At 44.2% G+C, this 27,835-nt stretch overlaps 1 protein-coding gene across 1 annotated transcript in view; it reads right to left on the bottom strand.

Moving 5' to 3' along the window:
- Positions 1-9,454: 9,454 nt before the first annotated feature.
- LOC142581925 (uncharacterized) overlaps positions 9,455-27,835 on the bottom strand; it is a 33,885-nt gene continuing 15,504 nt past the window's right edge. The window contains exons 3-6 of the mRNA XM_075691366.1: positions 17,829-18,206; positions 16,926-17,252; positions 10,425-10,534; positions 9,455-9,933 (exon numbers count right to left, since the gene is read on the bottom strand). Of these exons, the coding sequence (XP_075547481.1) occupies positions 10,449-10,534; positions 16,926-17,252; positions 17,829-18,206 (791 nt within the window). The 3' untranslated portion in view covers positions 9,455-9,933; positions 10,425-10,448. The remainder of the gene's footprint in view (positions 9,934-10,424; positions 10,535-16,925; positions 17,253-17,828; positions 18,207-27,835) is intronic.

Here is a 27,835-nt window from a genome sequence, read left to right as displayed (position 1 = left end):
ATTGCAATGCAGCGAGACTTGAAGACCTACCCACATACCTTACTTACTTACCTATCAAGCTACGTACCAACCTGCAAAGTGCTTGGAATAAGGTAAAGAATGCTTCGCAATACAACGATATAGTGGGACCGAGAAAAAGGGGTTCCAGGTACAGCAATGCATTGGTCAAATCAGAGTGAGAGCTTTGCATACGGAGCAGAGGCTGCCGGGCGCGGGACAGCATGGAGAAACTTCACGCCGGGTTTCCGTCTTGGGCTGAGATTTGTCAAGCGAGAAAAAATTGTCGACTAAGCTGTAAGATGTCCGCTCTTCAATGGCTTCCCGGTTTCGTCGGTCGTGGATTCTATTGGTTTCGTTGAGGCAGTCTTGATGTCATTCAAGACCGTGTCTCGGGGGATACCTTTCACGTGGAAAGACGGACATACTACCATTCTCTCAGTCCACCCGCAGTAGAGGTTTTGCTCACTTGCTTTTTCGCCTCATCCTTTCATTGCTTTAGACGTATTATCTGTGTATTTTTTCACCCCAAACAATTTTTTTATCGTGCTCTTTATTGCTTTCCCGATGCTTTTCATTGTCTTTTTGCAGCCTCCCAATCATCTCCACATACGCAGCCGGTGCGCATGAGTATCATGCAATGGTGCTCGCTTTCCTCGGACTTTCAGCGTCGTTGTAACAGACCAATACAGTTCTCCCCTCGCAGCACGGCTTTCTTATCGCGAGCACCAGTGATGGTCGGCAAAAAATAATACATCTCTTTTTTTTTTGAGCAGTAGCCGACGTGTTTGGCGTGCTAAACGACAGCGCGAACCTGAGAAGCGAATTGACATTCACGACATATGTGCTCTGCGCAGTTGCGACATGCCCGTTTTCTTTATTTTTTGCCGCAATGACCACAAGAGAAAGGGAGAAGCCGTCACCTTTGGTATAGCTTCCTGATTTATGGCCGGAAATATATAGCCTCGCGGTCTCTTCGGGCGATCACGAGACGAGTCGGAAGGCACGTCGGTGGGCTCCTGTCTTTTGTCTCGCTATAGCTTGCTGTTGTTCTTTTCAAGTACTTTTCTGTTTGCTTTTCTCTAGCCATGCAAGATTACCGGTAGGATGACACTACTGTGTCGTTCTGATATTTTTTATTTGCTGTAACGTCATCAAGTGGTAGTACTTCGAACTTTTCCATTTTGGCTTTTTGATATTGTTAGAATTTGCAAATCTCTGTCAGGTAAATATTGTTTTTGGTTTGAGTTCATAGTGTGAACTACATACAGGGCGTGTCAGCCAACTTTAGGCAGAGTTTAAAAATACGCCGGTGCGCTCTAAGACGACGCTACCAAATGCATGTTTCTCACTTTTGTACGTAGTGTGTTACGCTATGTTTTGTATTTTGCTCAATAAGATAGTTAGTCAAGATTAATTAACCAACTTTTGAAGGAGCAAAGTTAGGGAGAAAATTCCCATTAGAATGTTGCAGAGCGCATTGCAGAACGTCCGCTTAGGCAGTTTGTAACTTTCTATCTATTAAGTATAAGCGTTGTTCAGCTTATTGCGGATTCCCGCGAAATATAAGAAATCACCCCGTGGCATACTCACTTGCGCACCGTGCCTGCAGCGCTCGCAAACTGTCCGCGTACAAACGAACATAGCATCTAGCAGGACGTGCTGCCTCTTAAAAGACGAGAGAGTGACAAAGGCGTTGGTTGTGCGATTTACGCCATCGATGTGCTTCCCTCGTGGCGGTTCATGATAGCGATAAGCAGATGCAGCGGCATCACACCCGGCTAAATGCTATGTTCGTTTGTGCACGGAACGCTTGGGAGCAGTGCAATCACGACGCGCAAGCGGGCATGTCACGCGGTGTTTTTCTTTTAAACGAGAAGAAAAGGGGTTAACCGAGGGGCCCTATTTTTATTAAGCATACCATAAGAGGCCCAACAAACATTGACACCAAGAACAACAGAGGCGAAATTACTTGTGCTTACTGAATGAATTAAGGAAATGATATATTAATGGAAATGAAAGTGGACCAAAAAACTTGCCGCAGGTGGGGCGTTAGGTTTCGGCGTTTCCGCGTCCGTAGATCTTGTAGCAGTGGCTGTCTGGAAGGCGTTTTGTAACCATTCTTGTATGAAGTTAGCACAAAACGTGCTACCTGTCACCTTGACGATTTTCGCATTTGCCATTTTTCTCCTTATGGCATTATGATTATGACTGTTTGGTCACTGTCCTACGTGGCAAGCTGTTGATGCCACGTATAGGTGTCGTTCTTGCATCGGTCTACGTGAAGTCTAGTGTAGTGTGTCCTTGCCTGTAGAAACAGATGTGTGAATGGGTCCCGCCCTCATTTAGAAGCTGCATGCCGCAATCGTACGTGTACATTATCAGTGAGCGCATTCTTAATGGGCGCCTTCGTGCACACACTTGAAGGGTGCCTTCGTTAGTACGGGAATTGGCTGCGCAACATGCAACATGCCTACCGTCGTCGTGGTGCCGTCGTCAACACGCCATCACCTTCAACGACGCTTCTTCACCCCATTGTCATGCCTTAGTCATATAGCCACCGTAGTTACTTAGTCGCGAGGGCGAAATTGCGTGTCAACGATGTTCTCGAGGGATCAAATTCCGGCAACGGAGGCCAAATTTCGATGGGGGCGAGCTACAAAAACGCCCGTGTACTGTGCGTTGGGTGCCCGTCCAAGAGTAGCATCCAAGAGGAGCGTAGTAGTTTAAACGAGTACACTACAAAACATCACTTAAACTGAGATGGCGTGGAAAAAACGGCACCTTGAGACCCCAAAGCGTTTCGCCGAGGTAGAGATCGTTAGTGAAAACGACTAGGCCACACCACGGCCTAAGGCTTAAACATCCGCGTTACGCACTCATAGCCACCCCGTTAGTTTTTTTTTTTTCTGTGGCTTTCACCGCACTACAACGCCTTTAAAACGAATAGCTTTCATTGGCTCTTGCGTCCGCTTTTGTGGTGGCCGGTGGTCAGTGGGGGTTAGACGTTCACAGCCGATAAGGCGCCATCTGCAAGGGCGCGTGCTGCTACGCAACCGAGTTGCTGGGTGCGTAAGTCGCCGAACGCCAGTGTCATAGCTATTTGAGATACACCTGCTGCCGTGCGAGATCTCTGGCGCGTGTGAACGATATTTTTCCATTGGGGATCCCAAAAACATGCATTGGTGGAGCACTCGAGAAGGTCAGGTCTCTCTCCTGCGGCGGCTACGGCAGATGAATACGGCAGTGGGAAAGGAGGATGACAGATTCCTTTCGATCCGGCGCTCCCGCCGTTCGAGCCTAAGCCCATAGGACGAATGAGCTTGCTCGTATAGCCACTTATAGTATCCTTACGCGTGCTCTGGTAAGTGGCTATATTCTTTACAGAAATGTGCTACGAAGTACAGAAAAAACAATATCTAAATATTCCCACTGCAAGACATATAAACCTTCAAGGGCATCATTCCTTTAATAATGCTAGTAGCTTCCGATAAACGATCGGCTTATTTTCTTAGACTGACGATCATCGTCGATGCTTACTACACTCTTTCGTTAAGCTTTACTATTTCGCCGAAACATGTATCCTATATAGCAACCAGTTGCTTTACATGACACAGGGACATCCAGTTGCAGCCTGCGCTCAGATTACGCCGTTCGCGTGGGTGATCAGCCCATTTCCCTTCGAGGCGGCAGCGATGACAGCGGAAGGGCCATTTGGCGAGCGATGAGGAGAAGAAGAGAGGGGCGAGGCTGCTTTCAGAGACTCGGGGGGTCACAGCCTATGCCTATGCGCCTCGGGGATGGCCCATATCGACCCCGTCAGAAGGCAAGAAACAATGGCGCGTGGACATAAATGACTTACTCCGGGTCGTTACGCGATATTTGGAGGAACGGGGGACATATAGGAGAGCTTGTCTCGCGCGCCATATTAACGGAGTTATGTGAAGACGTAACACACGTGCTGATGGAATCAGGGGATAAAAAAAATCCCCTGTGAATCGAAAATTTATATCGGCTGCGCCGTTTCCTATAGGCGCATCAGCTGCTAGTACTTTTATGTCTCGTGCAATGGCTGCTGCGCAGTGCAGGTTAATGTTCCTTTTGGGGCATTGACCCGTAGGCGCGAAGGAGAAAAGGGCTGCTTCTATGATAATGTAAAAAAAGAAGTATATAACATATCGTTTGCTAACTGAAAGCAGAAATCACTCCTCTGATTTTACACTGCTACTATCACTCGATATAAACGCGCCTCGAGATATTTCTCCAGGGGCGTTTTCTATTTGTGCCGCTACAACCGTTTACCGAGGCTGTGGCTTTTCATAAGCATGTGTTCATGTATTTCCTGCGGGGCAGTTGCTAGGGCTACAATTACCATTAGCGTTCTTCATCTATTGGCCTCTGTTGGGAACGGTTACCTTGGGTTTTGTATCTAACTCGCAGTTCTCTCGCAAGGGCCTCTGTGCGATTCTTCCCCTTTCCCACTTCCCAGGTGCAGGGTAGCCTAGCGGGCTCAGCCTGGTTACGCTCCGTACCTTTCCCTTATGACTCAGGTCTCTCTCTCTCTCTCTCTCTCTTGGTGGAACGTAGAATATATTGGATGCAATAAAATATAACCACCCGCCGTGGTTGCTCAGTGGCTATGGTGTTAGGCTGCTGAGCACGAGGTCGCGGGATCGAATCCCGGCCACGGCGGCCGCATTTCGATGGGGGCGAAAACACCCGTGTACTTAGATTTAGGTGCACGGTAAAGAACCCCAGGTGGTCGAAATTTCCGGAGTCCTCCACTACGGCGCGCCTCATAATCAGAAAGTGGTTTTGGCACGTAAAACCCCATAATTTAATTTAATTTTAATAAATTTTAATTTAACTTCTAGCTTGCGTATTTTACATCATCGCCTTATACTTCATTTTTCTCATGAATTCATTATCAGCAGCTGACTCCCAAATTTTCTTTGAAAAAGTTGCTATATCATTTTAAGGAGGAAGATCAGAGGCAGCGTCCTAAACGTACGGTTCAAACCAGCCGTTTAAACGTAATTCAATTTTGCTGTAGGCGGAAGGGGGGGGGGTAGTATCACCTGATTATTTTGACATTACCACGACGTTATTAGCATCTTTTTCCTATAAACCTTCAAGGCAGATGGTTGCTCAGGAGCTCCTCATTTTTCTGAACTCATTTCATTATGTCTTCAAAATTGTTTTCCTGGCTCAGCGTGAAGTTTACAGCGATATTTCCTCGCCTTATAATGATCATTCTAACTTACAAGAAAAGTGTACTTTAAGCGCGTTTTTATTGCTTTATTGACCGGTCTAGTTTCATCTCAGAAAAAAAATCGTATGCAATTGGCAATGTGTGTTACTTCACCGCACTGCTGAAGTGACTGACGTCTATAATGCATCGAGTACAATATATTTTGCGGAAGCAGATTCGCTAGACGAACATTTTAGAGGCATCTTGCATAAGTGCAAATACATACAGTGTCCCTTCTCCTGTTCTTAACCTTTTTGTTCGTTCGTCCACCTCAAATGGGTACGGGAAATACAGCGCAACTGTTTGCACTGTGTTACAGACACCAGATGGTCATGAAAAAGACAAAATCACCCTTTGTCACGAGAGCTTCGTGTCCTTGCCTCTGAAACGAAATAACCGCGCACGAGAGAGAAGTCCGAGCGCTACGACAAAGAGCTCAATAAGGAGAAGTTAAAAGGTGTACAGGAGGTACTTACGATTCCATGTGTTCCACATTCTGTGTTACATGGGTATTTAGCCAAAGCGGGAACTAAACTGTCTGGTACACTCTGCATAATGAAAATAGCTTAGAGGTGGGGGATACCTTGTCTTGCTGATATGATACTAACACGTGTACTCATTTATTCTTTTCTTGGGGATTGTATTTCACCCGCTAACAAATTAAACTTATTGCTAACAAATTAAACTTATCGCTCAGCGCAAGACAGGTCTGCATTATTTGCGACATACTTGAAGGTTATCATTGATTCTATGTCTTGGGTATCGGTTGTGTCGTGTTCCTGTTGTGCACCTAACCTTGTTTAATGTGATTATAGCATTTCTTTTTTTTTTGGGGGGGGGGGGATGCACCCGGGGTCAGCGATTATGCTGGAACCTTGCACTAACCATGTATAAACGCCGATGCGCTTGACCCGCAGATCAAAATTTTGACGATCGCCAACTTTACTCGCCCCTGTCATAGTGCCTGTGTGCTATTTCTTTCTGGGCAGAATTTCGCCCTTTAAAAAGTTAGTTACGTGTTCACAGTTGTCGCAACTGCGTCCTCCAGCGTCACTGCAACGTGACAATGTGGATATTGTTTTCATGTAGCTCATACCTTTATGCAAATACTATCATTTTAAGTAATAACATTGTTTTGTGCACTACTGTCGATAGGGAAATAATGTAACCGGCACAGACAGCCAGAAATTCTTGAACAAGGATAATTAATAATGGAAACGAGCGCAGATTATCCGAAAAGCCGGCGTTCTTGGGGCACGCAAGTAAATAACTTTTTTCTGGACTTTCACATGTACTGATATATTTGACGCTATAGTTCTACATTTCATATCAATATTAAGGAATTGACTCAGAGGCAGCAAGCCTGAAGCTAACTTCAAGTCCGCCTCACCACCTTTATAATGTTTTATTTCCGAAAACACAACAATTATTTATGACCACGAAAAGCTATTTAATATGTCGAAATTCAGCACAGTATGGTAATATTCATTTTTTTTTCTTAACGTATGCAACAAGGTATGATTTTTCATTGATGATCACTAACTGCGCACCTTATCATACTTGTGATTATTACGCAACTTACTATCAATGACGTGTGCCTATTCACCATGGGCACAAAAGCCCCATTGTGCTCCTTGAAGGTGACCGTCAGTGAACATTCCTCTGCTAGTGTGTTCAGACTTGCGGCCTATTTATTATTTTCTTTTCTGCCATTTTTATCATCTAGCTATCCTCGTTTACCCTTCCACAAAGCCAACTTGCCACGGTATTGCTTAACATCGCTGCCTTTCCTACCTTTTAATCTTTCTCTCTTTTTCTCTCACTGTTAATATTTTTAACGCTGATTCCGAAATCTAAAGGCTGAAGACAAGGACCCCATGAAATACTAGGCAAATAAATTTTGCATTGCTTACTATGCCAATGTTCAGCGTGACTTGTTTCGAGTTGTATAAATGTGTCTTAGTTATTCTGCAAAATACTGGTAACTTAGTTGCTTAAAGTCCACTGTGTCTTCGCCATCAATCTCGTCAGATCAAACGTCAACTTCACCGTCGCCTGTCCATCCCGTCTTTTCACGAACGTTACTCCGGCACACATAGACAGCCGCACCAAAGGGAAATCTCAGCTTAAATACATTCATTTACCTATATTCGTTCGTATCCACCTACCTTTCTCTCTCTTTCATTTTCTTCCCGTCGCCTTCAGTAGTGTTCTTTGCAGGACCATCAGACTGCTCGTAACTTTCATGGTTGCTGCTGTTTTTGTTTTTTCTGAAACAACGTAGCGCTCTGCACCTTCGTCACTTTAAGACTCCATTCATTGATGTTGGCGTGTTTGTCTAATTTTCTTTTCGTTGTTGCCAGAAGGTTGCGCTTCAACTTGATACCATGCTGACGAATCCATAACAGAATCCGTTTTAACGATAGAACTAGGCTATCGTCTGTATTGCTTATAGTCAGTGTGTGATGTGATGCGTTGTTCCCTTTTGCCTCCTTATTTCCGAACGGGGGGGCATGGTTTGCGATTCAGGAGAGAATTCCTAGTCTGAGCCTCTGTCTCTCTGTATGAAGAAACTCGTACTTGAATTAATAATAATAATAATAATAATAGTCAATTTCATGTGTCGAGGAACAACCTGGTGGTCTTGGTACTGGCGCGCTTGAGAGGAAAGGGTTTAACAGACACACACAGATATATATCTATATCTATATATAAATATATATATATATATATATATATACGGTTGATTGAAATGTGATATGATGTCATTTGTTTGTGCGTAACGGCGCGCATGCGCACCTTTCGGTAGTCAAGCCGAGGCCTGTTCTCGGAGGTCAAACACCGTCGTGGTCGCCACCCGCTGAATCCTCGCCTGGACCTTAGGGTGAGTTACATTAGAGGCCCATATGCAAATATGCAAACTCCGTTGGCTTACATTGAAGCACAAACTGTCCGCGATAAGTACTGACCAAGTCCTACCAGGAGGAGGTTGCACAACATGGGGCTCAACACTCGAGCCTGAACGATACCACAGCTGACCTAATATTACGTAGTTGGCCGTCTTCGGTCTGTAAGAAAAAAGTATCGTTTTGAGTCAAAAAGTACCGAATCCATTTATACAGCTGATAACCAACTCCCGCACTCTCAAGTGAGTTTAGTATAGCCTAATGGTTGACATTGTCGTATGCTCCTTTGACACCCAGAAAAAGTGTCAGTCGTAGACGCGTCAGGATTTTTTGTTCGTGAGCCCACGTATAGAGGTCAATGGCGTAGTCGATGAACGAAAGAGCTCGACAAAAGCCTGCCATAGCATCCGGATGGATGTAGAAGCACTTGAGGTACCATTCCTGCCGAGCAAGAGTCTTTATTTCCACCACTTTGCCGTCGCATCTTAAAAGCACAATCGGGCGACATGGGGATAACACGAACGGAGACTTCCACGGTTTCAGATTGGGCATCAAGCGCCTCGATCTCCTTTGGTACTTAGCCCGCCGCATGCGTCACGTACGTCCAAGCTGGCATAGAGCTGCGTGCGTAATGCCATCTGGCCCCCTGTGACGAAGAACGCCTGCAGGTCGCCAACGCAACGTCGAGTTCCTGGAGTGAAAAAAGGGCACGTTCATTCCTAGTACACATGCCTCAGTGACGTCACTCAGTGCTGCGTCGCCACTGAGGACTATGGCCCCAACAACTCGCGCACAGAACATTTCAGCTGCTTGAAGCTGCGAACGGCCTTGGTGGAGGGCCAGAACAGCGAAAGGCTTCCATCCCGCAGGGTAGGATAGCACACCGGAGGCTCGCCTGGTTGACTACCTGCGTTTCCTCTCCTTACTTTCTCTTTCTCTCTCACTGTAGTCAGGCGAGTGACTCTGAACGGCATTACTATACAAACAACTAACCCAGTACTCCGCGAATTGCATACTTTCCTAGCCTTATGAAATAACATAAAGCTATGTTTTCAGACATTATTGCTGGTGTTACTCGAACTTTCGCGCCTCTTTCGATGTTCACGACTTACAGTGGTGAGAGTGAAATAATAGCTTCCGCCAGCTATCTTATGCGGAGTTGTCTTGGCTAAATAAAACAACTCTAATGGCTATAATTCAGACATGTTAATAGTGCTCCCTTTTTTGTGTAGTCCTGAACTGTTCTTTCTTTTCAACTAAAGCTCCATTTGTTTGGTGCTTAAAAAAAACATGTGTCGACTCCATCGAACTTTTGTCGTCACCATTTAGGACGAAAATAATCCAAAGAAAAAGCAACGCATTCATAAATATGATATTTTTATTTTCACCTATGCATACCTTTCTTTCTCATTTTAACAAGGCGCTACCTTATTTGCACAGCCGGTATGATCATACTCTGAATTTATATCCTCCGAAACATTTCGTAGAAGTAAAACAGGAGAAATTAAGCAGAAATAACAGGGAATTCTTTGTGCACGTTCATTGAATGGAACCATTTCTTTCTTCAGCCTTGTTCCCGCAACTTTATTGGCTGTCGTCTCACTTAGCAGTTGATGGTGCAGGACGAGGTGCCCCTAAAGTTGTATAGGCTCCCAGAGAACGTTTTACTACCGCTTGGTTTTGATGCGGTAGGAGTGTACGACGTCTCTCTTCTTTTAATCCGGGCTTGGAGTTTTCCCGAACAAAGCTGACTTGGTCTCGAAAGCAGGTCACCGGAAGCTGCAAAATGTCAATAAAAATTGCATATTGTATCTTTCATAAAGATGGTTTGGCAGAAATACAGAAAACCGGCTTGTTAGAAAGCTGCCACGTTAAATGCAATCACGTTCGTACGGAAGAATGGTTGCTATGACGGTTCCTATAAACCGTAATAGCTAGTATAACTGAATGTGGCTGCGAGTCGCACCTTAGACCACTCGGTCATCCTGACACTGTGTTAATATGGCTGTGTATTGCCAAACAGTCCCCAGGCAGGAAACCTTCTTGAATCCCGCTATGGTATTCGGTTGCACATGTATATCGCAAAAAGAGAAGGGCAACTCCGCACTCGTATATCATATTTATCAGAGCTTAGCGTGGGTTTGCAAGTATGTAAAGTGTCCAGAATAAAACTTATCCGCTCTTGGGAACTTCGTTATTCATTTTCCACTATCCGTATTTACCAGTATATAAGAGTGCTTACCACAGGTTGCCCACTATGAGTTACTTACCTCGTAGGCGGACCCTTGTTGACTTTATCGTGAGGCCCAGATCAGTGCAAACATAGCCATTGCGAGGCACCAACTCATCTCCCGGCAGGTTGCGCTGTCCATGTAGTATTCTGCGAGATGAAAGAAATAAGATGCGTGCAAGAACACTTTCAAAGTTCAAAGACTTATCGATGTTCCTGTTATAGAAACACTTCCCTTCATAAGAAGTAAATTGGCGCCCTCCGAAAACGCCTTTCGAGGAGTGTCCACTAACCCTACGTAGGATAGAAAAATTTTATGCCAAAAATGCAACAAAAATGCATTTGTTTGCATTTCTCATAAGAACTAGCAAACGGAGAGTGTCGTGTTGGGCTTACTGCTGACCACCTCCTTCAGGCGAAAGGTCATTGTACTAGTATGGTGTGGAGATCTGAGAGAAGGAAATGGAAATTTTTGCCTTTCCCAATAGAATATAGAAATTTCTGCACAGGACGAGTCTTACGCTGGTTCAGATCACAACAAATACAGGAACACTTCCGATAGTGAGCGTGTTTTCGTGACAAATAGCGCAATGAAGTATTGCATACTATCTAAACAGTTAGATAGGCAGTTGGCTAATGAAAACTATATTTGGGCAAATAATAACCATTGTGAATTTGGCCTTCGGTTTATGTTAGCATCAGTTTGTCTGGATGCCAAGGAGTGATACTGTTCGGAACAGATTGATCAGGTGGCGGTTTCTTTCACTTCTTAAAGCCTAGTAAAGCTACATCAACGCATCCTAAATGAGGAAAGAAACGGAACGAATAGGTAAAGGAAGGAAAGACCGAAAGGATAAAGGAAAACTAATCCTTACGAAGTGCGACGAAAAAATCATTGCTGAGTGCCATCGTTCTCAACAAACGCGAAGGAATGTCGCTTGATAAGCATTGCGGTTCTATGAACCTGACTAACACTTCTGCTTAAACTTTCCTTCCCCATGTTGATGACGGGCATAACCAGCCTAATAAAAACTAATCAAGCAGCCAAAAAAAAAGCAAATTCCTGGGCAACAGTAGGGCGATGCAGCCGAAAATCGATACAATCTGGCATCAAAAGCTCATCCGACTGTCGCACCCATTAGGACATCACCAATCACTCAGGAGTATAATTGAATTGGAGCAAATACACTCGAGAAAAAGAAAATCGTGGAGACTTCGGTAGAGGTTGAAAAGAAATGATAACGGATAAAAAAGAAAATGTTGGTTTCAGTGGCGCCACTGACAGCCATTCGGTTGTCTTTCCTTTGTTTTCTGCTGGCGTCTCTTCATCCATAATTCACAAGCAGAAACTACTTCCTGCCTTCACGCTTTCTTCTACGGTCAGGCACTAAAAATACCGGGTGCGAACCAACGGCCACGCACGTAAACGAGAACAGCTATACACCGGCGATCGTTTGCAATGGGGCCCAGGGGCACCGCTTATACGGCTCACACACTCTTCGCCTCCGTCATTATCCGTGATGCGCTGAAAAGCTATTCCGCCAGAACCCTGAAGCCGTATAGTCCCTTCAGCCTCGGTGCTAAATGTGCTGCCAGTATCACGCGTTTCGTCATTACTGGGAACCGAATTTCCACAAATTCCACTGAGCACGCCACGCTTTAAACCTATACATTTGCCTCGAAAGTGGTACACATTTCAGAAGGCCGCTAGGGAACTGATGCAACATATAAAAGCGGTGCTCACTTCCCAATAGATCAACTTGGGCTGTTGCTCATCTGCACACAAATGCGCATTAAACATCGCTGGTTAGGAAAAAATAAAGAAATAGCGCGACAGGGACCTTTCGATTTACTGGAGCGTCTGCAGTCTACTCAAGCATCTGCAAAGGGCATTAAAATATTGCATATCTAGCATTTAGGTAACCCATCGTGCCTTGACCAAGGATGTAGATTTGTTAACGTTATTTCAATGCCTGGCATCAGAACCTTGCTGGTGAGATTGCCATCCTCATTAGATATCAGGACATTGGTAATGCTCCCCATGCATTTCGTGTCAGATGGAATACACAAAGAACACGAAGTTTTAGCTCTGGGGGAAAAGAATCAACGAGTAATTACTGAGCTGAAGGGCTGTAAAATATATAAATGAGGAAATGAAGTCATCAATGAAAGAATCGCGAAGCAGAATGAAAGTATAACTTGCTTTAACAATCGAAACTTCTGAACTATTTACTCACCTTCTTTACTGTAAGCACAGACAAATACTAGATAAACAACTTTCTTCCATCCATTATATTGCAAGAGAACAAGGCGCACACACATCGTTAATCGTGGTTGTTGTTCGGGGTGGTGTTGGTAGGGATTTCTGGTTACAAATTTTGAAAAAATCTGCACTCTAAAATGAAGTGCCATACTACCCTAAATAATAATTGAATCTTTGACTGTTACAAGAAACCTTAAAGCCTGGAATCATTCAATCGTGAATGAACGAAACTTGTCGAGGGGTTCTCGTCACCAAAGTTACCTGCGCCGCACTTGTGACCAGACATTATCTGCTTATGGTTGCAATTTGCGTACCCCTGGGCAATGACATATTCATAAAACTAAAATTCTCCATTTAACAGAAAGCAGAGATGCATGTTTGCGGAGCGTTCAACACTAAGCGAATACCATAAAACCACATACAGCGGTTGCACACAGTCAGAAACAAAGCCTCGCTTTTGCGTCATCGGTAGCACGAATCCTCACGGGCAGTACATTGTAAGACCGCCCGCTCTTGAATAACGAGCCGACTTTCATTCCAGCAAAACGATGGGATGCGTTCTATTATTCATACAAGAATACGAGTGGTCGTAACGACGCCGATTAACGCTCACAATAGCGGCGCGTGCTACGCGTTCCCATCGTTTGTTAGCGCCAGGTTGTTTTTCTAGCCCTCTTCACAATTCATTTGCTTGGTTTGTGCCTTTTTCTGCAGGCCAGCAGAACGATTGTGGCTTGAGCTGAGAGGGCCTAGAGAGCCCGCCATTTGCGACGCGCGCCCGTAGCCGCCTACGGCTCCCTGAGGGCCCAATTGCTGAATCTCTTAGCAATTAGTGGCGCTGAGAACAGCATATCTCCGCCGCGAGGACGTAAATCGCAAATCACATTGTGCGGCCCGCGCTCCTCTCTTTGTGTGTGCAACGGTTTCACTTGAAACGAACTTTTTCGTCTCACTCTCACTTTAGCTTCCTCTTTTTCCGCCTCAACCTGTTCCTCTTCAACGTTAGTAATGGTCTTTTCGGGTCTCAAACCCTTCCAAAATTAAAAAAGAAACAGAAAATTTCCGCTCTTTCTATACCCTTCCCTCGAATTTCGTTCAGCCCTGTTTCCTGCTCATGCGCACTTTTATAGGTCTTACCTCTCTTTTTATTTTCTTTCCATGCAGTGCCATGTTCTGAAGAAACAGTTCTGGGCTTTCCCCAAGTTTCATATGCTCTTGGTGCTTCCTTTTCTTTCTGGGCCGCAAGGAATGTGTAGGCACGGACTGCACCGTAGGCACGACAGCGTTCATGAATCTTCGTGTTAATCGCGTTTGCCGCCGCCACTCCTACGTTCCTCTCGAAAGCCGTTAGGACGGCCTAGAGGATGGTGCGGTACGTCTCCCCCGTGCGTGTGTACATGGCGTACGAGGCGGCGCATAATTATACGTCACCTCGCCTTTGTCTGTGCGTACCTGTACACGCAAACAGAGGCCCTACACAGTTCAGCTGCCACGTCGCGAAGGCCCCATATGAAACTTCGGTTCCCTTGAACGTGGTAACCCACAACGCTTGAGCGTGGCGAGGTGTGTACGGCGCTGGGAGAGTGCGTAATGCGGGCGGGTTGTAATTGATTGAGCCGGTTTAAAGGAGTTATATCGCAAAAAAGGCTCATGCTTCTCAGCGCACCAAATCGCTCCGCTCAACTCGTGGCCGGTTGCAATTACCGACCCCACACCTCCTATCCTTTTCAACCGCTCTTGTCTCCGGCGATCCAGCGAGCAAAGCTGTGGAAAGAGAGGAACGGGACGTAGCGTGGGGGCATTCTTCTGCCTACGCTCTTGAGGTGCAGGTGTTGTTTCGCACTAGCGTGGCTACGCTATGGGCGAAGCAGCTTTGGGAAGTGTTGGAGGCTGCGTTAATGAAGAATCGTGCCTGCCCATCGGAGAAGTATTTCCAAGCTCATTACGCAGGAGCACAATTCTGCAAGTGCTCTTTCTACTCATTATGGCATGCCAGTGCAGTAGTCACAAGACTCTCGGTGCAGTTGCGTGTTCCACTTGGAGCACGCAACATTTTTCTAACAATCATGTGCTCCTGATGCGCGAGCAAGGATGATGTAGCCCTAAAATAGCTTAGATTGTTATTGCACGTTGTAGTCGCTGTAAAAGCGAGTCTGATAAAATTAATTTGCATGATTTTTTATATCTTAAGAGATATCAAGACGAACACAATAAATTGTGGAATTTTTACGTAGCAGAATTATGATCTGATTATGAGGCACGCTCAAATGCTAAGACCACCGTCTGCCATACATTGGGTTCATGTTAGAGATACCCGGGCGGCAAAATTCAATGCGGTCCCCTCTCCCCCCTCCCCGCCTCAGGCGTACGTACGTAAAGAACAGATATTAAAAGTGGTTGCAATATTGCGCCTGTTAGTACGTGAAACTAGCCAATACGAAGAAATTTTCACCGCAAATCAAGTTTCATGGTTATGAGTCCCTCGCTGTAGAGATAGACAAAATGGAATGAAAGAAAGGGAGGTTAGCCAGTGTAAACACCGGCTGGCTACCCTGTGCTGGGGAAAGGGGTAAAGGGAATAAAAGGAGAAGGAAGAGAGAAAAAAAAGACAAGAAAAACGCACACAGTAACGCGATGTTAACCGCAACAATAGTCAAAGGCGGTCACACAATTCAGACGTCCTTAAGAATTTGAGCAAAGCCCTTAAGGCCTTGAGTGCTGAAACCCGTCTGGACCAGTGTCCTAGAACTTTCTCTTCCTTGAAGGGGCGATTGTGCAGTTTGTCGAGTGTGGTCACGAGCACTTTTCTTTGCACACTGTAACGTCACAGAGGTCACACTGTAAAGTCACAGAGGAGTTGCGCGATCGTCTCTTAGCTGCCGCAAGTGTCGCAAGCAGGGCTGTCGGCCATGCCAATGCGGAAGAAATAGAAGTTCGTGAATGCCACGCCGAGCCATAGACGGCACAGAAGTGTTGCTTCCGCTCGTGGCAACCTTCGTGGAAGACGGAGTTGCAAACTTGGATCCAATCTGTGAAGACGTGTGTTCGTGAATTCACTGGTGTTGCACAGAGTTAGCGTAAGCTCGCGTGCGAGGGAACGAAGTCATAAGGCTGCATCTGTTCTTGAAAGCGGTATATGGGCGTCATCTGGGCACCATCATGGGCTGACCGGGCAACGTCATCCGCATTGTCATTTCCCGAAATTCCGCAGTGACCTGGTATGCACTGGTAGATGATGTTGTGTCCTTTGTCGATTGCGTAATGGTAGCTGTAGCTTTACGCAAGCATGAGCCAGTGCCAATAACAAGCGGCAGGTGGTAAGTATTTTGCTACTTTAGTTTTGGCAAATTATCCATAGCCCATGAAACCTTCTAAATGGTGGGTGCGTAGTATTTTACAGCACACAGATTGTCGCACTGGTTCGTACTACGCGCATGACGTTTCGCATTCCCAAATTATATGTAAGGTTCACAACCTATTAGGGAAGTTGAGCACTCTCACTCAATTATACTCAAGCTGGTGAGACATGTTTGAAAAAATCATAAACTTTCCTTCTAGCACAAGCTCTTCTTTATAGCTTACCTTTTAAGGGAAGCAAACTATGACAGAAATTGCCTGGAGCTGTATAGAGTAAGAAGCTGCACAGGGTGTCCTGTCTCACTCACACACGTTCTTTAAAAGATATAGAGTACGCCCACTGTAGTGGAACCCAGTTGATAACTGCATAAATAAGACCAGTTCTGTAATCTGGAGACATTTACCTTCTTTTCCATTTTCCACTTACATTCTGTACCATTTTTCTTATGTTGCCCTAGTCGAACTAGTGTCCACAGCGGGTTTGCTGGTGAAAGAGTTCTGCAGTTCTGACAATGTTCTTCAATTATACCGATGCAAAGACTTCCCTACAAATTTCGGGCATCATCCATGCCTACATCATTTCGCGTCACTGTGACGCTTGTATATATAGTTGGTTGTGTTATCGATAAGTTGTTCGACAATAAACAAATTTCACAGTTTTCGCCTGTCATGTGTCCCGCATTATGAAATATGGGTGCCGACGAGCAGTTTCGCAGCTGCCATGATTGAACAGCTGTACAGATTTGAGTTGCACCAGACGTCAGTTCCGAACCACTGTGTGATCTTATGCGGCTAAGCCGAAGTCCGGGCTGTCCCGCTTAATCTGAACCCTTAATGACTCTGGTACGAACTATCTTTTAATGCTAAACATGAATCAAACGTGAGCTTAGACCAGACATGAGAGCGACGACTATGGCTCACCTGGATAGAACTCGATGAGTCGCTGCTTCTTGAAGTCCGTGCCCGGTATGGAGAGTAGGCACACGAACGAGTGCCGACCGGAGCGCGAGAACTGTTCGTCTGGCACTTGGCTGGAGACGCGAGTGACGTAGGATCCGTCCTGCTGGGGCGTCACCCTCTGCGTTTGGGCGAGGGTGTGGCGCCGTGGTGGGGAAGCAGAAGATCCTTCGTCTAGCTGGTACAGCGACAGCGTGGGCAAAGGAAAGGCGCCGGTCGCCTCGCACACGAAGGTGGTCGCCGATTCTTCGGCGGTTCGAGAGAAGTTGAACACGAAGTGCTTTGGGCGTGCTGCAGCGGAATGTACCAAAAAAAAGACAAAGAAACTATAGCTGTACACTCTGCGTCAGAAATCTACGGAAAACGCTACTTCTTTAGCCAAACAAAGCAGCCTGCATTTCAAATTATAGGCCTGTACTCGCGCATGCGGCCATCATTGTCATGTACTGTTCTGCTGGCACCAAGCTAGAACTGTACGGTGATTCAGCTATTCTGTAGATTCGGTATGTAACAAACTTCTCAAGACTAATGAAATAAATCCTCTCAACAATTTTCTCTTCCTTTTGCTGTGTGCCTATTAACGAAACATAAAGTCAAGAGAGGGCTTTTCTTCCTACATTAGCGAGCACCAACCGTTTGTGAGAAAAAAAGATTTGAATGAGGCAGTCAAGTAGCCACAACTCACTTCTTCTGCCTCATAGTGAACAGGTTGGTGTGCTTTGTCATGCACTAAACTAATACGGCTCTTTTGTCTTCAGAGCTTACTTCGTCTTGGTGAGATTTGAATAACATACGCATACAAATTGTTTGCATGCGACAGTGCAAAAGAGGAAGTAATCTAGCTTAAAAAGAACGTGCAGTGCTCACCATAGATGGTCATGAGTTGCGACTTTTGGTCCTGGCTATTGTGCGAAGTCACGTGACACGAGTACCTGCCGCTCAGCTCGGTGGTCGGTCGCAACAGGTTGAGAGCGCGGAACTTTGTGAAGTGGTTCGCGGTGACCGTGAAGTCGGTGTTCAGGCGCCCCTTCAGCCTCTGAGAGACGTGGCGTGTCTCCAGCTCGGGTATCCACTGGTAGATGGGCTTTGGGTCGTCGTTAAGGAACCACTTGACCACCAGCTGTGAGTCGTCGCGCTCAGTGTACGCGTACTCGCAGTCCAACAACACTGAGTCCTCGGTGCCGTTCTCGACCCACGTGGGCACAGATAACCGCACGATCTGCACACCACTCGTCGACTGGATTGCTGCAAACAGAAAATTGAGGCCATCTCGATTACGCTCACCAAACTAGTTTTCTTTTTCTTTAAATATTGTCGATTAAGACAATCGTTGTGACAGTACGTTGCGGAAGAAGAACACTATGTTATCGCCGTCGCCAAATTGTTGCACCAATGAAACCGAAAGAAAGAAATAAACCTTATGGCCCAAAGTGTTACGAGAGATTTTGTATGGCAGTACCCAAAAATGATTTTTATGTAACCCAAGCCCAGGGCCTTCCTTCGTGAACCGTTCTTTAGCGACTGGCACACATATGATTGAGGGAACAGGGTTAAATATATGGTTAGTTCCGATGTTTCCGACATTCGCGCCTGGACTCATGAATGGAGGCACGATTGAATGGTAATATATGAATTCTTGCAGCATCCCTTGTGGGTGCGGTTTGTGAATATCTTCTCTACGTGAAATTAGATTTGCACACTCCAGATACTACTTAGTTACAACACTCTATTTACCTGAAATGTCATATTTTGCTGTAGGGGTAGTTTCGTAAATTGTCCTCCTTTAAGGCAGTTACCTGATGCCACGCTATCTAAAAGAAAAAGCTGAGGTTAGCTGCCCAGCAGGACAAATGACGTTCAAATTAGCATGTGGCTTAAGCACTATATAAAAATCAAATTAGGGGTTTCACGGGCCAAAACCACAATCTGATTTGGAGGCATGCCATAATGGGGGACTGCGGATTAATTTCTACCACCTGGGGTTCTTTAACGTGCGCGTAAATCTAAGTACACGGGTGTTATCGCATTTTCCCTCCATTGAAATGCGGCCCCCGTGGCCTGTATTTGATCCCGAGGCAGTAGCATAACACCTAAGCCACTGATATATATAGATTACACTATATAGGGTACGCTATATATAGATTCGAAAGATAACGACCGTTACAAGACAGACATCTTTTCTAATCGTGCATAGGTGCTACACTTTATATAGTTTTCTCGAAAGCTAATTCAGAGCACGCTTGAGTCTCTATTTGTATTCCGGTGAAAGCTTCTGAGACATATATAATTTTGTTATTAAATAGAAGAAAGAACAAAAGAAGAAACACGATCAATTATGACATGCTCATTGACACGTTTCATGTTCAATCAACCTTACATACGTTAAAAACCACATGTAGCACCATCAAGTATACAAACAATTCTGCGTCACTTTAGAATGGCGCACGATAGACAGTCATTGGGAATGGAAGTTGCAAACATTGTTGTCAGTAAGCAGCGTTTTATAGATGTTGAGGTTGAAATAAAAATATGTGTAGAGGCAAATAAGCATGTCAGATATTGTACTCGCAGCTTCACTTGAGGCTACCAAGAGCGTATAGTTATTGAGAGTTCTCTCTTACTTAGTTATCTGATCCTTTGGTATTCATCTACTTGACCCTTTTACGTCATTGGAAGAATTGCACAGCACTACATTATCGCTAGATTTTATGGGTATGCGCGTCTGATATCACTGTTGCTTACAATTCGAGGCACAAAGCGAACGTTCACTTATAGAAATAAAGGGCAGACTGCTGTTTCTTTTTTTTTATTCTCGCAGGCTCTTCCAATTAATGTTCGCAGCCAACGGTTGTTGAATATGAAAGCAAAATAGAAAGACTAAGGCGTACTCGCATTTATGTGGAAGAACTACGGGCAAGCAAAGTGAAGCACCCAGGACACGTCCAAGCATGAGTGACCCCAATACTCAGAACTGTCCACGCGGAAACACTGTTGAAACAGTGCCATGTACATTAGTAAAATAATATAGGTGGCATAGGATTCCCCTTTCGCGCACAGATCAATTAGGCGCACTCGATACCGACATACATCAGAGTTAATTAAGATTGCTCATTTCGGCGCCGAAAGTAATCACCACAAGTGGGCAACAATTTAGCTATGGTACTTGGCTTCCGGGAAGGGAAGAAACCATTCCTGTGATTATGAAGCCCACGGCACCGCGTTTTCTTGCTATATATACTGAGTGGAGCTAGACAGATCAATAGAAAGGTCGTACAAAAATAGCCCAGGACAGGCTCATCGGCCGGAGCAGAAAAAAAAACAGAACAAGTTTGCTAAAAAGCCTTAGATCAAGTAATTTGAAAAATAGCTCGCACAGTTCTTACAAAGAAAAAAGAATAAAGGCAAAAAGGAAAAGAAAACATAAAGTCTAAGCACTGGGAAGATGAAAAATATTTATTAATGTACATTTTTCAAATCGCTCTCATAGCGCAAAACCTTAGATTATTTCGATTTCTAATTTGGAGCAACGTAGAGCATGAGCCCGCACCCTCATTCGAGCTGGAAGCGGTGCCCACTCGATTGCTACCGAATGCCTAATGAACGGAAACTTAGGGATCAGCAAAATAGAAAAAAGAAAGGAAAAGACCAAAGAGAATCTTGCGAGTGCATAAGCGAAAATCAATGAATGAACGCCGCTCGCGTAGAGGTTGCGTAGTCACCTTCCTACCGTGCGTCGTACTGTCGGCAGAACTATAGCAAACAAATTATCGGGTCTTAGATTACTACCGCCGACCAGCTCACAAATTTGAACGTGCTTGGTTTTCCGTGAGCATGCCTACAACGTAAAGAATGGAGTCAATCTGGCTATTCACTGCGAAAATTGCGGATTCGCCCTGTTACTTGAAGACGCAAAAGTTCCGCGAAGGTGTGGCGACAATTGCGGACAGTGAAATCTTTGAAACCTTCACGATGATGTGCAAAGGCCCGTCATGCGTGAGCACCTTCTCACTCGTCGTCACCGACAAGAAGTACAAATTTCTCGGGGCCTAATCCTGATGTGAACGTATAGGGGGCTCCAGCAAGTGCGGGCGCGAGCGAAATTAAAAGGAACGGACGGCACAGCGCTCTGAAGTTTAAGTTTACAACTGAAGTTTAAGTTTACAACTGATCTGAAGTTTAAGTTTACAACTGAACTAAACTTCAATTCTAAGTGCATCGTCGTCCCGTCCATTCCTTTTAATTGTGCTCGCGTCCGTACTTGCTGAAATCCCCTACGCGTTCACCATGCACCATGTGGCCCTGCAAACCACACTACCAATCATGATGTAGTGGTTCGTTTTGATCTTCAGACCCATGCGCGACTGAAAATTCCTGCCCTTCTTTTGCTTCCTTCCTGCTGCTTTTCTTTTCAAGGTATTTATTTGCGCGCACGCAATAAAACCAATCGTTGGCAGTCAGAATTCGTCTTGTCTTCATCCTTTATCGTCCGTGTCTTTAGCGCTGTTTTCTTCGATATAACGTGGTTTCCACTCGTCCCTAACGTTGTTGTCGCCATCTACAAAAGCCTACACATCATAGCTTCTGAAACACCTAAACTCTTACCTGTCATAAAGAATTTAATTATCTGCAAAGTATTTTATGCGAAGCCTTCAGTGACTCCTTCTTGGCACTTCGTGAAAGCTGGCTAGCTGGGTAGCTAGATTCCTGGCTTGCCTCGGTTTAATAAAAAAAATTATATTTCGGGGTTTTATGTGCCAAAACTATGTTCTGATTATGGGGCACGCCGTAGTGAGAGTCTCCGGAAATGTGGACCGCCTGGTGTTTTTTGAAGTGCACTCAAAGTTTTAATAAAAAGAAGATAATGTGGCGCCGATGATGGAATTGGACCTCTGCCGTTGAGAACAACAGTCAGATGCTCTAATCGTTAGGCCACGAGCGGTTTTTTATTAGGTGTTTCTTAAGAAGAGGCATGCACTTGTTACATTAAAAAGAGAAAACGGAGCAAATACAGTTACCCACTTCATGGCGGGTTTTGTCATTTAAAAATTCTTTCGTGTATACCTCGGCCTCCCGCCTATAGGTAGCCAATCTGTCATTAGCCCACTATAGCATGCGTTCGTCTCTGGTCCCAAAACCACCCACTTCTTTGAAACCATAGGCGCGTACACCTCGTGCCACTTGGTCGTCGTATTTGCTTGTGACAGCTCGCTCTCTGAGGAGCCGTGTTGGATTTCACTCTCTCCGATATCGGCCCACTGTCATCAGTACTTTCATCGTAACACGCCACAAATTTGCGACGTTGTACCAACTTCAAGACACCCCAAGTGCATCATGCTTTAACATTCATTCATCATCATCGTCGGCCTATTTTTATGTTGACTGCGGTATCAAGGCTTCTCCCTGCGATCTCCAATTACACCTGTCTTGTGCTAGCTGATTTCAACAAGTGCCTGAAAATTTCTTAATTTCATCACCCCATCTATTTTTCGGCCGTCCTCGACTGCGCTTCTCTACCTTTGCACCCATTCTGTAACTCTAATGGTACACCATCTCTTTACCCTACGCATTACACGGCCTGCTGAGCTCCATATTTTCCCCCTAATGTGAACTGGTATATCGACTATTCTCGTTCGCTCTCTGATTCATAACGTTCTGGGCCTGTGCATTAAAGTTACGCCTTACATTTTTGTTCCATCGCTCTTCGAGAGGTTCTTAACTTGTAGCAGAGCTGCTTTGTTAACCTCCAAGTTTCTTACCCATACGTTAGAACTGGTAGAACGTAATTACTGTGTACTTTTTTTCAACAAAAGTGCTAAGCTCCAATTCAGGATTTTATAGATACCTGCCGTACCCACACGAAGTACTTTTGTTCTTTAAATTTGCTTATCTTGATTAGAGTCTCCTGGAAGTAATTGACCTACGTAAACATAGATCCTGCACAATCTTTAGAGGGTGTTTGGCGATAATGAATTCACGTTCTCTTGCAACGCTAATGAACATTACCTTTGTCTTCTGCACAATAATTTTCAATCCCACTCTTACTCTTTCTTAGCCAGGTTCCACAATAAGTGGTTGTGATTCGGCGCAGCGTTGCTGAACTGGACAATGTTATCTACAAACGAAAGGTTGCTGAGATATACGCCGTTGATCCTCACTCCTGAGCCTTCTCAGTCTAATAGTTGAATACTACTTCTAGGCATGCAGTGAATAGGATTGCAGGGATTGTCTCCTTGCCTTTCTCCTTGGCTTGTGGTCCGCTTATTGATAGGCAATTTTCTACTTGCAGCGAACCAAGGTAGCTGTGGAAGGCTTTTAGATGTTTCCGAAGATATTCATGTATTCCTCCTGTACTGCTTGATTACGCAATGCCTCTGTGACTTCTGGTATCTCTACTGAATAAAATACCTTTTCATAACCTTTGAAAGCCATAGGGGGAAGTTGATTGTACTATGTAGCATTCTCAGTTGCTTCAGTAAGGACATGGATGTGATCCTTTGTAGAATATTGCTTCCTAAAGGCAGCCTGTTCACTTGGTCGATAGAGTGTTGCCCTGTTTCTGTTGGGATTATCTTCGTGAATATCTTATAGAATACAGAAAGTCAGCTAATGGGTTTATAATTCAATTGTTTAAAGTATCCTTCTTACCGATCAGTATGACGTTAGTATCCTTCCTGCTCTGTGCAGCGCTTGAAGTCCTTAAGCATTGCGTATAAAGGGCCGCAAGTTATTCAAAAATGATATCTCTTCACCTCTTGACTAAATCGACTGTTATTCCTTCTTCTCATGTTGCATTCCCCCTGGTCATGTCTTGCAAAGCCCTTATAAATCCATCACTAGTTTTAGAAGGCGCCTTTGCATCCTGTGAATCACTACCTCGAATGAAAGTAGCGTGGCTGCTCTGGGTACTGTGCAGGTTAATATAGAATTCTTCTGCTGTTTTTACTATATCACCAAAATTGCTGATGACATTATCCTGCTTATCTTTCAGTACGTGCATCTTCTCTTTTCCTATGCGAAATTTCTTACTGATATCATACTGCGGTCATCTTTTACTGCTTTCTCAATCTTTCCCACGTTATAATTTCGAATAACTCTTACTTTCTTCTTGTTGACCACTTTTGACAGTTCAGCGAGTTCTATCTGATCTCTTGTGTTAGACACTTTCATTCTTTGTCGTTTATTTATTAGGTCCCTTGTCATTTTGGAGAGGTTACCTACGGTTCGCCTTGGTACCTTGCTTGCCACTTCAATTGCTGCTTTTAAAATCAGCCTAATTATAGCTTCATTCACTACATCAACATTATCTTCATCTTCGTGTTCCAAAGCTGCAAATTTGTATGCGACCACCAACTTAAATTCGTCTGTTTTCATTGTTACTGCATCTAGGTTGGCTGGTTTATTTTTGACTAATTTTACTTGTTTCAAGTTGAGAGAAAAATCCGTGGCCCCTGTCCTTAACCCTACCTAAAATTTCTACATTATTCAGTATGCTGCGATCGACAGAAAGTATAGAATATATTTCTCTTCTTGTTTTTCCATTAGGACTTTTTCAGTTCCACTTCATGTTACATGGGCTTTGTGAAGAAGGCATTCACTATTCTAAGTCTATTCCTTGCCACGAATTCTACCAGCAGCTCTCCTCTAGTCTTCCTAGAGTGCATGCCGTAGTAGTAGTAGCCACTTGGTTTTTCCCCTTCTCTGTTCTTTTTCCCACTTTGTATTGAAGTCGCTCATGACTAGACTATACTGAGTTTACATCTTCATCATTGCTAATTCAACATCTTCAAAAACTATTCAATTTCTTCATCATGACGGAAGGTTAGAGCGTAGGCTTCTACTGTCTTTATTCTATACCTCAGATTCAGCTTTATTACGATAACTTTTGCCCTCTAATAATGCTGTAGTTCATCAATCTTGCCCGCCATTCCCTTATGGAGTTGAGATCCTACCCCGTATTCTCTCTTACTTGGAAGACTTCCGTATCAAAGAATGTGATCGGCAGTTGGCTCTTTATAAGCCTCACCAGTTCTAACCTCAATAAGGAGAATAATAGCCGAGGCAATGCCTGATAATTCCTCGAAGACGCGTGCTAAGCTTGTCTCACTCGAGATAGTTCGTTAGTGATAGTGGCTATAGGCTGTCTACCTCTATCGTTTTGCGGTATGCCGATGTTGCTTACAAAAATACAAATGTTATTTGCGAAAATGTTATAAGGAAATACAAAAAAAAATAATTCAAGGTACCCTGAGTGTGTAGTCATGGGAAAATGAGACATCCACCCAATCGTAGCAGTTGCTATGAAGTAAACCGATACAGTTTCTTTGAAAGAAAAGCCTAGCATTTGAAGAAAAATTCGTGCTGGTCCGGAAATTGCTATGATTGGGTGGGTGTGTTATTTTCCATTAATTGATTACTTCTCTCCACATTGCAGGTTTCCGCAAAACTTTTACGTAGCACCCTGAGTGTATTTCAACTCAGTTCTCACAGAGAGACTGTCGGAAGTTTACCTCTCAATCGCTAGTTTCCTTTTACTGTGTGTTATAGAGCAGAAATTACCATTGAAAGAAAGAATGATATGAGCGAATTATTGAGTATCTTCCCTTGCACGGAGGCGCAGACACATACAAAGCATCGCACAAAGTTACTAGTCATCCTTGTTCGGGCATGATGTTCAAAGAAATGGAAGGCAACACTAAACATTTAGCCACTCCACCGATTGTAACGCAGCGACAATCGGTTACCTCGAGAGCAGTCTTACGCCGATAGCTGCTTTGATTGACTGCTGCCAGTCGTAGCCACTCGCGTCTGTAGCTTAGCTGTAAAGCAACACCGAGGTGAAAAGGTTGAAACAAAGTATGCGACAAAATATGAAAGAAAGACAACAAGGCGGAGGAAGAAGCGTACTCGTTTCGTCTTTTAAACATCCAGAGTGCGATAGCCACGCCATCAATGAAGCTTTTTCTTCGCGAAACGAGATTGCTCGCACGTACCTGCGAACGTTTGTTTACTGCAACCGATACAGGGCGAAATAGTGCAAGAGCTATTGCGTCAATTACTGCGCCAGCCATCGCATCGCTGTTTCGTAATGTGGACGACACTTGAAGTTGTTCGGTGTAATGCATTTCTTTTACTTGTCATAACGACACTTATTGCAACAACACAATCACAAGACTACAAAATAATTCCCTCTGAAGACATTCTTCACGCTACTATTCTTTGAAAAAAAAGGTCAGATGCCTGTGGTCGCCGCCCTGTTACTTCCTTATGAAAAAATACCGGTTTGAAGTTCTCTCTTTGTGGTCAGAAAAAAATGTTGCGCCATCTAGGCACGTAGGGTGTTTATTGGAATAGTTTTTCGTCAAGCGACGCTGCATGCAGCCGAAATACTGTAATTTGGCTTCGCACTTAAGAAAGTGACTGTGTGTTCCGCTATACAACCGCATTGCAACAGGCCATAAGGATTAACGAGTCTCTAAGTGAGTAGTCGAAAAGCAAGCGATCTAGCCATGGGCGGGATTGCGGAAAGAAAGCAAGAGAGCGCTGCATACTTTGATTAATTAACTCTCTTGAGTTGACACTGTTTGTTGATTTTGTTTGTTGCTTCTACCCGTATAGAATGACAAAAAAAAAACAAAATCTATATTGGGTGCAGTATCGGTGACCTCCTAATGCAGTCTATATGTGCAGCGTTCAAGGAAGCCGACATCGAATTTATGCACCGCTCTCTTTGCTACCCGAACGCCTGCAGCTTTCATCGTTTCTCCAACACAAAAGAATCCTCTTGCGAGCAGTTATTACGTTGCTGTGCTCTCACGAAAACAGTAATTTCTTCGCACTTTGTGTGCTTTCTTTTCTTTTATGTCTGTCTTGCTTAGATTCCGCGCTGACAAAGAAGCAGAGTAAATTTTTTAACAGAAAACTTTCTTCAGCGCTTCTTGGCCCTTATTGAAGTTAGCGAAGGAAAAGTATTCGAGCGCTGGGTTGTATATATATATATATATATATATATATATATATATATATATATATATATATATATATATATATATATATATATATATATATATATATATGTCACCTCAATAATTTGGGCGCAGTACTCGGAAAAGGTGTGTAATGTTCAAGTTTCGCGTTCTTTTGAACACAAGCTCTGGGAATGTATACCGAATGCGCTGGGAACCATACGTCGGTGTGATTTGCAAGTTTAGAAGAAACAAAATGATTTTTATTGAACAAAGCAAAAAAAATGACATATTGTGGTCTATATGGATCTCTTGTTCATATTTGAAGGCAGGCAAAACACATTGTTCGAATAAGCATCGTAGAGCTTACTACATATAGTAGTTTTCAATAGCTTTACTTGAAAATCAGTGATAATGCCTGTAAACTGAAATTTAGACATATGCATCAGGCCGTAGGTTTAGGTAGGAGCTGCAGAATGAATATACATTCGATAGCCGCCACATGCGATTCTCCACAAATAAAATAAACTAAATGCCTCTATGAAATCACTAGACTTTCCTTTTTCTAGAATAGCACTAAACTGTAACCTTCGACACTCTGTTCACAAGCGCTCAAGCAACTAGCAAGACCAGAATGCATGGGTAGCCGAAATGCTGCTTTCAATAAGTTGATGAAACGTGGCTGCAAACAGTGTGTTTTATAGGATTCAAGCCAAGCCAATCAATTTATATTTAAGGTTTTATGCCAAACTAGCCACAACTGTTGCTTGTGCTTTCTCCGTTCCATTGCTCAAGTCAGGGCCGTAAGGCAAGTGCGTCAGTTTAACCATTAATAGAGAATGGCTATCGCGCGCCCCTTTATAACAGTGCTCTTTGGCGAAACCGCAACCAAACCTTCATAGCTCGGAGTGT

Source organism: Dermacentor variabilis, chromosome 5 (assembly GCF_050947875.1).
Source record: "Dermacentor variabilis isolate Ectoservices chromosome 5, ASM5094787v1, whole genome shotgun sequence".
NCBI classification, from domain to species: domain Eukaryota; kingdom Metazoa; phylum Arthropoda; class Arachnida; order Ixodida; family Ixodidae; genus Dermacentor; species Dermacentor variabilis.
Note: the sequence above shows the minus strand (reverse complement) of the source record. Positions and strands in the feature narration are given on the sequence as shown.